General features: G+C 47.2%; 1 protein-coding gene across 2 annotated transcripts in view; it reads right to left on the bottom strand.

The window, feature by feature from the left end:
* The window catches only part of THBS2 (thrombospondin 2), a 32,562-nt gene extending 24,175 nt beyond the window's left edge, over positions 1 to 8,387 (bottom strand). For both annotated transcript variants that reach the window (XM_046669493.1, XM_046669494.1), the window contains exons 1-4: positions 8,135 to 8,387; positions 5,104 to 5,178; positions 3,002 to 3,558; positions 1,483 to 1,567 (exon numbers count right to left, since the gene is read on the bottom strand). In XM_046669493.1, coding sequence (XP_046525449.1) covers positions 1,483 to 1,567; positions 3,002 to 3,558; positions 5,104 to 5,155 — 694 coding nt within the window. In that variant the 5' untranslated portion in view covers positions 5,156 to 5,178; positions 8,135 to 8,387. The remainder of the gene's footprint in view (positions 1 to 1,482; positions 1,568 to 3,001; positions 3,559 to 5,103; positions 5,179 to 8,134) is intronic.
* Positions 8,388 to 13,784: the final 5,397 nt, after the last annotated feature.

Raw genomic sequence — 13,784 nt, 5'->3', positions numbered from 1 at the left:
AGCGATGAGCCTGCCCAGCGGAGACACTGCTGAAAGAACACTCAGCTTTTATTCAAGGACGAGCAAGGCTGTCCCCCATCAGGCAGCAGCCCAGGCACCTTCTCCCTCTGTGTCCTGCTGAACCTTCCAGGCAGGATTAGAGTCGAGTGTCAGTTTACTGTCTTAGCCTTTACAGAACTTTTTGCTTTTTAAATCACTCCTCCCCCAAAAAGGCCACAACTTCACTCAAAAGGACTGGTACTTGTCATTCCAGCCAGAGCTGCAGAGACAGAACAAGATGTGGTCCTGAGCTGCAGTGGCTGCAGCAAAGGAGGCGTTTGGAACTGAGGACAGTGGCAGGAAGCATGAAAAGTCTGTCCTCCCTCCACAGTCCTGCCCAAAATCACTGTCTGAATTCCTTTTCCTGCCTTGTACTTTGTCGAACATTCGAAAGATGTACAGATTGAAAGGTGGACAGCCTTAGATGGAAAGATACAGAACTCAGCCTGCAGGGCCTGCCAGGGTAGAAGCTGAGGCACAGAGCGGCTGGCTCAGCACTTGGGATGCCACATCCTCAGGGACGCAGGGCGTCTGAGCGGTCAGACCAAAGCTCCTGTTCTGGGCTCGGGTGCGGGATGGCACAGCCACAATTGCGCATTACAGACATTAAATCCTACGTACGGTTGGCATGTCAACCCGCAAAAGAACAATTAATATTTGTCATAATTTACAGATGACATGAAGAAGTGGTCTTAATGAAAATAAGTCACAAAATGGACTCGTGTAACAGATAAGAGCCTTTTCTTTGGAGACTGTAAAACCAGCTAGGTAGCCAGCTTCACTGCTCACGGGTGGTTATACCTGACAGTTAGTGGCACCTCCTTGCCCCTCAGATTCTCTATGTGTAAAATGAAGAAAATGAACATGCCCACCTCAAAGGTGTTTTGAAGATTCAATGACATATTGCATTTAAAGAGCCCGATATAGTGACCTTCATAAATTAAACACTCAAGAAAATGTTGGCACATTATGGTTGGATGTAAATTAAAAATGCAATTAACAGACAATATGGGATTATCTGCCAATGATTCAAATAGTGTAGATTTTCATAATAAGACTGTGTCAACAGCCACGAATACTATCAGAAAACTTCCATAATCCAAGTTTGACAAGTGTCTGTAGTATTAGCTTATTAAGATGACCTTCACACATTAATAGACTGGAAAATGTTCATATATTTAAAATCTTGCTAAAATGCCAATGGATTATTTTGAATTATTAAAAAATATTCAAAATTATTCTTTTAAGCAAGTTAGCATTTTCAGATGTTAACATGTCTAAGTTGGCCAGCCATCTCACTCAAAGACAATGATGGCACTTTAATCAAATATTTTCACTTAAATTTCCTCCAGCCCACATTCACACGCACACACACACATCGTAGTAGAAATCCATCTGAGATAGGAAATAAAATATGAAATAAGTTGTTCAAAGCACACCTACCTCCCTGGTTTTGCTGACAACCTTTCTTGCTTAGAATATCTTCCACAGAATTTTCAAAACCCAAGTAGACGTTCTGCAGCAAACCCTGTAATGTACACAGGAGAGAAATAGAGCAATGAATAAACACTGAATCTTTAATGTCACGCTAAATGACATTTTAAACATACAAGATGTAATTTTAAAACAGTGAGAATGGGTTTGGGTTTTTTTTGACGCTTTTATACTCAGCAAGTTTGAAATTTCTTCGTACTGGGTTATCCTGTATAGGTTACTTTTGAAATTTCGTATTTAAGCATGACATTGACAATGGGAGTTTACATAAGGAGAAGAAAGTGTCGCACAGAGAAGAAGGAAGTTGGCCCGAAGACACATGGTAAATTTTCTCGTCTGAACATGCTCAGATCGCTGTTCTAGCCTGCTCTTTCTTTGCAGGGGAGGCTGATGATTGCTAGTGTTCTTGTATTTGCCTAAAGGTCTTGGAAACATCCACTGGTCCAATCTCAGGTGTAGACAATAGGTCTGTAAGATAAGTCTGCCTTCCACACTGTGCACGATCAATGCACGATACATTAGGGGCCAAGTCAACCATAAACAGTCATGGGATCACCTCTCAAGATTAATTCAATAACTAGTTAAGCATCTCTAGGCCCTTTACTCAAATAACTGAGTTTAAACACGTTTATTTCCAAAGAATACGCACACACCTGGAAGACAGCCGGGTACTGACCGCCATTGCAGGTTCTAAAAGCTTGCAGTTTTGGAAAAACCCTCTTCCAAAGTATTTCAACTGAGATGAACATGGAACATTCTCTCATAAATCAAAAGCTCTTTCCTTAGAAAGCATAGTTGCTAATTTGGTCTCCTAACACTTCAGACTAAAACTGGAATTTGGGAGTGGTTTCCACATACTGAAGTGATCTGGGGTTACCAGAAACATTTGAATCGGGTTGATTCTTTGATAATCAAATCAATTGTCAACCTGGAAATCAATGACCATCTGTGCAGGTACAAAAGTACACCTGCCACAACTTACTCCACTCATTCCCAGCTTAAAAAGGTGTGTGTGTTGTGTGTGTGCACATGTGTGGTGTCATATATGTGAGTGAGTACACAAATGTGCATAGTGTTTGTGTGTATGCATGTGTGTGAGCGTTATTGTGTGCAAGTGTGTGAGCATGAGTATGCATCTGTGTGCATTGTGTAAATGTGTGCACACGTGGGTAGCGTTTGTGTGCGGATGCATGAGCACGCATGTGTGTATGCATGGCATTTATGTACATGAGTGTGTGTTGTGTGCATATGCGTGAGTGCACGTGTGTGTGTGTCTGTGTGTGCCTGTACACATGTGAGTGTGCATGTGTGGTTTATGTGTGCAAGTCTACATGTGTGTGCCTGAGTGGTGTTCTTCTCCAAGGCCAAACCTGACCTACTCCAACACAAGCATTACATTAAGAGATACCCATGGTCACTTCTCAGCAAAGCTTCTTCTTGCACTCAGCCCTGATGCTGCCGTACGTACCCTGAAGTGACTCTCTCGAACAGATCCTTTGGCCACGTACATCCTGCTCTTTTCCGTTTTCAGCTGCTCATAGAAGGGCTCGTCCAGAGTGAAGCTGTCGATCAGGTCACAGCCCACGTACAAGCTGTAGGTCTCGCCTGTCACCTGCACGGTGATGTTCTTCCACTGGGAGTCAGCAAGGCCCACGTCCTCCAGGGAGATGACGTGCTGGGCGCCATCTATCCAGTAGGTGAGGTCCAGGGTGTCCGCTGGGCCGTTGGAGACGATCTCAAACTGCCTCTGGGAGGGGCCGGGGCCCTCCAGAGCCAGGAGCGTACCCCTGGACTTGCGGTCCTGCTTCAGGGTGGCCATGAGGAAGAAGCCCTCTTTTTGCCGCATGATCTTGGCCATCTTGCTGAGATAATCTGCACTCACCGGTGGAATATAGTCAAACCGGACGAAACGGTAGGCTGGCACGCTGGGGTCAGGCCCCCGGAACTGCTTGGCCCCAATGGTCTTCCGGTTTATGTTGCTGACGCTGAAAAGGTCGAAGGTAGAGTCCTCGTCCTGGTCACCAGCTGCCCAAGGGAACAGAGCAGGGGCGTTACCAGCAAGCAGGGCAAACAGGAGCCGGGAGAGGCGATCTCGTACTCAGAGTGGCCACCCGTGACTTTATGTGCGAGCAAATTAATGGGGCCACTCAATGTTCCATTATTTCCTTTCTCTTTCACGGGGCGGTGGGGGCGGGGAGGGGGCGCTAATGCTGTATTTTATGTGAAACTGCTCTCCTCGCTCCCTGTGCTGTTACTCAAAGTGTGGTCCCTGAAGCAGCTGCTGGTCCACAGGGCTAGCGTCCATCCTTGACTGGTCAGGGAGCGTGCGGCAGAAGGTAAACCAACCACGTCACTGAGCACTTTGTTTAGAGCAGCTGACACTTTCCACAGCAAGACTTTCTCAAGGAGGGAAGCGTGCCCAGAGTTACACACCAGCACCTGCTCCACATTTTGTCCCAGACCAGGACTCTGAGGCTGCCTGCTCTATCCTGTTCTCCCACGCCATATCAAGGCTTAAGTGCAATCCCTCTCTACCATTCAACTGCCCAGAAAAATATCCTACAAAAGAAACTGGTCTTTAGCCTTGCTATTGATGCATTTTCAGGATGCAATTGAATTATTTGCTCTTTTTAATTGAGATCATCGGGTTTAAATAAACGATGATCATATCCGTCTTTTTTTTTGGTAGAAATTCATTCTTCCACTTGTAATTCACGCTACAGGCAAGGATCTGATTCAACGATGGGTCTCAAGCCTATAATTGAAAGGTTTTGAGTCACCATTTAAACTACTGCAAAAAACAGTTATCGCACCTCACCAAAATTGTAACATTTTAAATAATTTGAAACTTTGGTGAACAGAAGTTTTAAGCAAAGTGTAACTTTTCATCTAATATTGGCAAATTAAAACATTAGAATACTGTGTTCTGATTGAAGTCTGAATCGTTCCACCTTCAGTAGAACTATTTTGAAATATCAAAATTCCTTCAAATAATTAAAACCTTTGACTCACAATTTTACATTTGGAATTTATCCTAAAGATGTGATCACGAATGCTGATAAAGATTTATTCACAGCAGTATTCTTTGTGAGATCCTTTGTACCAGTGGAAATAAAGTAATAATGTAAATGAGAATTGGTCTAAAAAAATTAAGGTTTGTCTCCTGATGAAATATTATACAGTCATTAAAAATCATGTTGTAAGAAAATAAGCACATGGGAAAATATTTATGATATGTTTTTAAGTAGGAAAAAGATGGGAAGAAAATAAGTTATAAAACACCAAATCCTCCTGGTGTTGTAGATATAGCATATGGAAAAAAGCCTAAAATGTGCTCAGCAAAATGTCGGATCTCTAGGTGGAAAGATGTTTTTATCTAATACTTGGATTTTCCAAAAATAAATCATTTCATATTCTATGGACTCAAAAGTAAATAAATATTTATTTAAAATGAGGTTAAGAAAGTTCTAACAGGTTAGACACGCCAACCACAAACTTTGATTTGTCTGCCCCTCATCCTTTAGCCACATCCTAGAAGCGCAGATAACGGGAGGTGTGGCCCATACTCACCTTGAGTGCTGGACGAGGCCCACAGAGCCAGCAGGAGCAGCGTCCACAGCATCCCGCCCCTCTGCCGCTGATGCCCTGTGGGTAAATCAGACCCTTGTCAGTTATGAACACACAGCTGCAACTCTTAGTGTAGACTGAAATTTTTACTCACATGACCCATTACAAACAGTTTGTGTGTAAAAATCAGAAACAAATGGATTTATAGGAAGTAAAATCTAGATATGAAATTTGCTTCTCAAATGGGAATCTTTTAAGTATAGTTAGTATTTATTGGAGTAGTATTTGTTGACAAGCACTGTGCTAATCACAGTTTAAATATTCGTATCACTTAATCCTTATAATGACCCAGGAGATAAATGCTATTATTATCACCCCCATTTTACAGATGGGCAAATAGAGGATGGGAAAAGTTAAGTGCTCACTCAGACCAATGCTGCTGAGGAGAGGGGTAGCCAGGACTTAAACCCAGGAAGTCTGAGTTTAGAAAAATATTAGCATAGTGAAAATAATCCATGGAGGCATTTTGTGTAAATAGCCAAGAAAAAAAGCTGTGCTGTAACTTAAATAGAATAAGTAATAACTGTATAAATGGCTTAGAAATAAACTTGATTTGGTGTCTATAACCAGAAAATCATAGCATTTTACTTAGTAATCATTTTTGCTCTGCTTTTCTATTTTCCTGCAGGCCTGTTTTTCCATTCTTGGGGATTTTCAATTGGCACGGTTCAGCAGACGCTGGACCAGAAGTCAGGAGACCTGGCTAGAAGCCCGCTCCACTTTTAACCCCTGCTCCACCTTGGTGCGTCCCCTTGGTCTCAGCTTCCTCATCTCCTGAATGAGCATGTGGGGCACCGAGGCCCCATCCAGCAACAGGCCGCATGCTGCTGTGAGTCAAAGCCAAAACTGAGACCCTCATTCTCCCCCTCTTTAGGATGCCAACAGTGGCTGACTTCTCAGAGTTGAAGAAATCCGTGAAGTCTCCGTCTGCAGAAATATTTGGTCACTGGGACTTGAGTCTTCCTAGGAGGCAGCAGACACATTCCCCAGAGGAAGGGAGTGCCTCGCAGGACCCTCAGGCTCCCTCTGGAGTCCAGACTCCTGCCCTACACGATCGACCCACAGACATGCCCAGGAGCTTGGTTGTTGTCAAGTAGTACGTTGCAGAGGCCGCTGGGCACAGCAGACAAGCCCCAGACCAGCCAGACTCAAAGCTGTGCTCCCTCAGGCACCAGCTGTGCAACCTAGGGCAGCTTATCTAACCTCTCCATGTCTCAGTGTCCTCATCTGTAGAATGAAAAATAGTTGTTTAAAATATCCACCTCATAGTGTTATTATGAGAAATAAATTAAGCAAGTGAATATTCCTAAGGCCTCACTCAGCACTGCGACCACACAGGTATTTGTTAACACACTACACATGGCCGTGCATCGAGAATCGTTGCTCCATGAGCTTCCAGTGCAGGACTGATAGTAAGGATGCTGTTAATAGGATTCCTAAGAAGATTACATTCCAGGAGGAAACGCTTGTGACAGAATAGCACTTGGCACTCAGTAAGCACTCCATAAGTGGCCTTAAAATAAACGGTGGGTGAGCACATCTGGAGTGCTTTCCCTGTGTCTTTTCACCATCCACCAGATGTGTCCCGTCTGTCCCCTACAGACAGCGGGTGACGGCTGCCTCTGGCAAAGGTGACCTCTGTCCAAAATATTAATATCAAAGTTCTAGATGCTCAGCCTCCTGAGTATGAGCTTAAACAGAGTAAATTGAACTCTGTCTCTAACAAAATCAAATCCTCTGATTTCTGCAACAGTAGAATGTCACAGAGTATCAGTGCTCTGCCACTTGTCACCTGAACGTGAGGGTCCCACCTTATCTCGTAGGATCGTGACAACAAAAAAGAAAACAGCAGGATCGGGAATCGCTGGCATGGTTGCTACAGCTTTACGTCATCGATATCATTAGGCTGCAATACCTATTACATATCACATCGTGCAATATACATTAGGGATACAGTGTTGCTAGACTGCAATACTTGTTACGTGTGATTCATATAATACATACAACGGATATAATGTTATTAGACTGTAGTACTTACTACGTATCATATCATATAATACATTCTACAGATACATGGACACACGCCCTCCCATTAACATGTAGTCTACTTTCACATATTTATAGTGTATGTTTATGGTTATATTCTTTTCCAAAGGCTTTCTGCAACAGAATGTCACTAGAACTTATAAAGGTCTTGTAGAACTCTTTTTATTTCTGCAATCAAAGCAGAAAATAACTTTGCTGAGGGCTATCTCCTTACCTCCATCAAGAGTGACTTGATTAGTTTCTGTCCTCCTCAGACTGCCCTCAGCCTCCCCATCCCCTGGCAACAAACCTGACTTCCTTTTAGGAGAAGTCATGCTAATCATCAGCTTTCTTTTCATATGCAAATTATCCCCAAACTTTTAAGAACAGTTATATTCTATGGCAGTCACAGCATTTTTCATAGGTTTATTATATATTATTCATAAATAATGTTCAAAAGTACTTTTTAGCTATAAACCATGTTTAGAATTGGAGTCTCTATAATTTCTCAGATGATTTTTTCACATTCTCGGAAAAATTTTTTTTCTAATTCCTTCCTCATGGTCCCTGCTCAAAACCAAACTTTAATGTGGAAACTTGTTATTCAGTGGTTGAAAACGTAAGCCTTTGCCCCAGTTCCCAGGCAGGTACATTCATAAAAATAACAAGAACCCTGACTGGCGCAAACACCGAGGGAGGTCCTAGCATAGCCCTGCAATTAACATGCTGAAACGGATTTCCTCACTGCCTCAGCCGTTCTTCAATTAAGTAGGACGAGTGCAATGTGAAGACACGATGCTGTTTTGGGCAGTCAGAGACATACCCCCCACCTTAAATTATAGATCTGTTTTGCATTATCCTTCTCCCCTGTTAGAAATCTAAACAGTCTTTTCTGAACTTTAAAGTACAATGAAATGATTTAGTAAATTAAAGAAAAGAAAGTTCTTGCCTGGTAGGTGAAAAAGCTGTCACGATGGCTGATTTCAAGCTGGGAATCGCGTCCAGGGAGGATGAGGTCTCTGGCTCTGGGGAGACTCTGCCGGCTCTGCAGGCGAGCACTGGCCTCCAGGCAGCAGCCGCTCCTTTATACCGCTCCTCGCTGTGCGGGGCTGTCAATCAGACACAGGAGGAAGCACGTTTAATTCATTCCCTCGAAGCAATGACACAATTCCTCCTCTGATCGCGCATTTGCTCTGAGCACCTGGCACAGGGGTCCACATCCAGCCCCTCGCGCTGACGCCGCCCCTGCTGGCTCCAGCCTCTCCAGCGGGGGGACCACAGAGGAGGAGCCAGAGGAGATGGAGGCAGGCACTCACTTTTCCTGTCCTCTCTTAGAAAAGAAAATGCTATAAATAAAACCAGCAAGATTGGCTGGAACTCCCCTTTTTGCTTAAGAGAAAGAATGTGAGTTCTATGCTTTAAATATGTTTCACATTATCCAAAGTGAGAGTGGTCTTTCTAAACCAAATAAGTAACAATCAATGAGACACAAAAGAATAATGGGGTGGAAATAATGAGTCTGTATAGTAATGGAGTTATTATATGGATGAATTAATTTACCATGTACAAAATAAATGAGATTTAATGTAAAGGAAGTCAATACATTTCATTTATGCCATTAGATGATGGAGAAATAGGATGGAGAGAATTATTTTCATCCAAATCCCAGTTCATTTGCTCGGTCTGGGCTCCCTAGGATGGCCTCTCCCTGCGGACATCCAGCACGAGGCCAAGTCCATTTGGCACACATTTTCCCAATGGCATGAACAACCTATAATCAGCTTCCATAGGCTCAATTAGTGGGGCAGTCTGATGCGTAGGTTGTGCAGAATAAAGACTCGAGAAGTAAAAATAGCGGCAACAGTCAGCCTCCCTGCCTCTCCCCAGAACTCACACATCTGGGGAGGTGGACAGAGGGTGGAGGTGGACAGAGGGAGGAGGAGAAGGTGAACCGAGGGAGGAGGAGGTGAGACACCGCCTGAGGCCAGAGTGGATGGTGGACAGAAGAGGAGATGTGGGGTCAGCTGCACAGCCTGGTTCTGAGCAGACGGTACTGGGGCACCTGGACATTGATTGTGCAGCAGTAGAAAGGTCCTTGTTCACTAAAGAACATTAAGAAGGCTGCGTGGAGTTAGCGCTAAGCCACCTTGGAGTCTGGCGGGGGAGCATCGCTGAGGGACTGGCATTCTATACCTGGTCCCCGTCAGGTTGGGGGCCATTGAGGGGCAGACGGACATCAGGCCCCACAGAGAGCAAACCATGCTGCTGTCCGGTTCCGGGGCCTTCTGCAGGGGTCTGCAAGGACAGGGCGGGGGAGGGAACTGTCACCAGGATGGGCGATGATCTTTGATCGCTGTTTACACTTCTGAAAACCTGTTTTATGACAACTGTCCATTTATCACCTCGTAGACAGTATCAACTTCTGATGTACAGAGAGAAAACAAACTTGACTCAAAGGATGCACGTGTCTTGTTTAAGGTAAGATGTCTTGCTTTTGCTCAGCTAATTGGTGTAAAAGTCATCATTCGAATAAAAAAAAGTTGCACAAAAAAATCAGGGCTCTAGGAACTAAATTGATCTTATCTCAAATTCCAAAGGAAAATTTATAACCCAGTTTCCCTTAAAGACTTCTTAAGGAATAGTCGTCAGTTTCCCAGTTCATTTTCTTTGCTTACAGTTTGCTCGTTCCTGTGGCCAGAAAGTGGAGGTTTTGACCTCTCATCCTATGTGTCAGCAAAGCTGCTTTGAATGCATTTCTTCATCTGTTCAGCCGTTTATCATCCATCTACTGTCAAACCTTTATGACACGAGTCCTGCTCTGCTTAGCATTTCAGGAATACACGGGTGAAGAAGACAGTGATTCCACCTTCCTGGTTGCTTAGGAGAAAAGAACCACAAGTCATGACGCGTGTTCTGAGGAGCCCTTGGCCACGAGGTTCAGGAGAAGAGATTTCTTCCAAAGGAGAGAATCAGGGAGGGCTTCTCGAGGAGACAGTACAGAGCTGACTGGATCACGACATGTGGGGAGAGCATCGTCGGTGGAGGAGATGTCACAGAAAGGACAGCAGCATGAGGGCTGATGGTGTGAAGAGACAAATGACTGGGTGGAGCTGGAGCGGAGGCTGCGCGGGGAGGCGGGGAATGTGTTCCATAGGTGATGGAAGTCAGAGAGATGTTCCGGCGGGAAGAACTCCACGGCCCCATCGTGCAGAGGGACTGAGGGAGGTGGCGTGGAGGGGAGGATCCTGGCCAGCTCCCACGGGACAAAGGGGACGGGCGATGATAAAACCGGAAAGAAAAATCGGGGGAATGGCGGACAGTCCAGGACTTCTTAGGAACCCATAGAGACCTGAACAAATCATCAGTTTGTGGGGATGGGGAGAGTGTGCGTCTAAAGGAAGAGGGGGAAGGAGGATGGAGCACAGCCACACGAGGCCGAGGTGCTGCAGGCTGAACCCCATCCCCATAAATTCGCATCCTCCTGGAACCTGTGTGTGTGACCTGATTTGGAAGTAGGGTCTTTGCAGATGCGGTCAAGCTAGGATGGGGTTGCCCTGGAGGAGGTGGGCTCCAATCTAATGACTGGTGTCCTTACAACACGAGGACATTGGGACACAGGAGGACACCATGTGACAACGGAGGTAGAGATGGGGGTGACGTGGCCACGGGCCAAGGAAGAAAAGGATTTGCCAGAACATCGGGGTCTGGAAGAGGCAGGAAGTTCTCCCCCAGAGCCTCTGGGTTGGGGGGGCACAGCCCAGAACACCTGGGTCTCAGTTCTGGTGTTTTGGCCTCCAGACTATGAGATGGTGCATTTCTGTTTGATTGAGCCGTCCCTCTCTTTGTGGTTTGTTAAAGTGGCCCTAAAAACTAGTGCAGAAACTAATGCCAGGTTCCAGAAACCTCTGTTATCACAGTCGTTATTTTTGAAGTGCTCAGTGTCGTCCTGTGGGTCCTGGTGCAGTGGACATTCCCATAAGAGATGACACCTCTGACCTGTGTGATCAGAGACGAGCTCTGAGGCAGCGAGCAGGCTAGTGTTTGCTGTCAAGGACGCAGCAAGGAGATGACCTGAGGATAGCACGTGGGGACTGTGCAGGGCTTTCCACCTGGCCCGGGCCCAAGAGCGTTTCCATCAGCGACCAACACACACCCAGAGAGGACAGCGAGCCGACTCCAACTGAGGTGCAGCTGGGAGGGACAGTAAACACATCCGAGACTGGAGCCAAAGATCTCAACAGGCTAAAACTGGGCCTGATCTAATCATTGGAATCAGGATCATTGTCAGAATAAGAGGCTGGCTTGGCTTGCTCTCTACAGATACAGCCTGGACCAGGCCCAAGTTTCTAGACCCTGGAACTCCAACACCCGAACGTGGTGGGGAAATTGAGATGTATGAAGCAGTGACACAGGGGACATGAAAGGAGACAGGCTCAGTATCCGGGACCACAGGGACCTGCCTGGGGATAGTTCAGCGGCAGGCAGAGCAGGGTCCGGAGAAGCAGGTGGTATGGAAGGAGCTGAGAGGAGCAGGTGAGGGCTGAGCACCTGGACAAGGGTCCAAGGCAGGTCCTCAGAGCTGAGGGCACAGAAAGGCATCAAGGGGAGAGGCCCCAGGGAAGTGGCATCACCTGGTAAGTAGCTGGATTCAGTTCATAACTGGGGACTGAGCTCACACACGGGAGGGCCTGCTAGGACCTGAGGACATGCACGATGGGGTACAGTGCTGGTTCCACCTCAGGGGCTCACAGACCAGCAAGGGGGCACCTTGCGGGGGACCCCAGAGCCTGGTCCCCACTTGGTGAAGTGGAAAGGCCCACATCCACCCCGCAAGTGAGTCAGGAGCCAGGATGACACCACATCCCGGGCAGAAGAAGAACGTAGGCAGAGCCCAGATGAAGGAGCTAGAAACCCAAGGATGCGAGGGCTGGGGGCTGAGGGAGCGAGTGAGGGGCCAGGCAGGCGGCGGGCAGGAGCCATGCCCAGGAGTTGTGGGGATTCCCCTGCCAGACCTCTGACTGGTGGTCCTCTGGTCGATGCCTAATCATTTCTTGTGACCAGAAGCTGCTGTATCTGCAGAGAGTTAGAATATTTGCCACCAAACCGTGAGTGTCTCTGACTCGGGAACCACCCGATTGCTGATGGTCCTCAGGTCATGGGATGGAGGAATTCACACTGAGAGTGATGACGAGAAGAGGAGAGGAGAAGTGGAAAAAAGGGAGCTAGGGACAGACCTGGAACAGCATGGAGTCCAGTTAGGGAGCTGGGCCCCCAGTTAGGGACCCAGGCCCGAGTCAGCCAGCCTCAAGATTGCCAAGGAGTAGGGTTTCTGAAGATGGCTGATTAACACCCATGACTGGAGACGGGGTCAGCCTGGAGACTCCCATGAGTCTGAAGATTGGGAACCACAGGGTCTCACAATGGGAAGGATGGACAGAGCATCCAGGTAGCATTTTACAATGTGACAAAATGAAAACTCTTTACTCAGGTTCAAACATCAACTCTTTTAGGACATCCTATGGAGAAGGAGGGCTGACGGGTACGGATCCCGCCCCAGGTACATGGGATGGGGCTGTACTCCTGCAGAAGTGCCCTGGCCACCCTAGGTCTGTGCTGCTTCCAGGACTGGACGGATGGGACCCTGGGGCAGGAGGAGGAAGGACATCAGGATAAAGAGGGGACTGGAGTAGACATGGAAGTGCTTAGCCATGGCCGCTGACTTGAAATGCTTGAAGAACCGTTAGGAACAGGAGTCTGTGGCTTCTGGAGCAAATTCAGAACTTACACACAGAGGAAATGAGGTTAGGATTCCTGCTCACTCCTGGCAGCTGCCTGCTGGGCAGAAGCTTCCAGTCACAAGAAACACTTGGACATCAACCGATGCCCACCCACTGCCTGTCAGAGACGGGCAGGAGATTCCCACGGCAGGCAGGGTGGGGTGAAAGGCGAGCATCCGAAAGGCAGGGAGGGAGCACTCACAGCTGTCAGTCTCAGAACAATGTCCAGTACGTCTTAGGGGTGGCAGAGACTCCAGAACCATCTGTTGAATTAGAGAATAAACGAGCAGATTCATAGATGGATAAAAATTTGACTCTGTTTCTCTCCCTGAGAAAACTCAGTGGGTGAAGTGTGGATGGAATGGAAGGAAGAGAGAAGGTCAGTCCAGCGCTGGCCCCACTGGGGACTTCCAGGCAGCCCCCCGGAAGGATCCTGGGTCCCTGTGGGAACTGGGGGTTCTGGAGGGGAAGGCCAGGCTCAGGGACCATCTAGCTTGTGCTGTGCCTCGGTGGGGCCAGGGGAGGAGCCTCCAAGGGCACCGGGCAGCCTCGATCTCCATGACACACCAGCCAGGTCTCTGTGACCAGAGCCAGGAGCAGGGAGCAGCGAGGTTGCTGCTGGGCTGCGCGATCACAGCTGCCCGCATCTGTTTCCTCTTAGTCTCCCCTCAGCCGTGAGTAAGCAGGGCCCTCTCACCCCTCCTCTGGGCGGGAGGGTTCCGGGAACCGCTCAGCCATAACCAACAACAGAGGAGGAACAACAGTGTGATTCCTGCGTGAATGTGCCGGGGCCTGGTAGCAGCAGCAGAAAATTCCTGAAAG

Source organism: Equus quagga, chromosome 8, assembly GCF_021613505.1.
Source record: "Equus quagga isolate Etosha38 chromosome 8, UCLA_HA_Equagga_1.0, whole genome shotgun sequence".
Lineage (NCBI taxonomy): Eukaryota > Metazoa > Chordata > Mammalia > Perissodactyla > Equidae > Equus > Equus quagga.
Note: the sequence above shows the minus strand (reverse complement) of the source record. Positions and strands in the feature narration are given on the sequence as shown.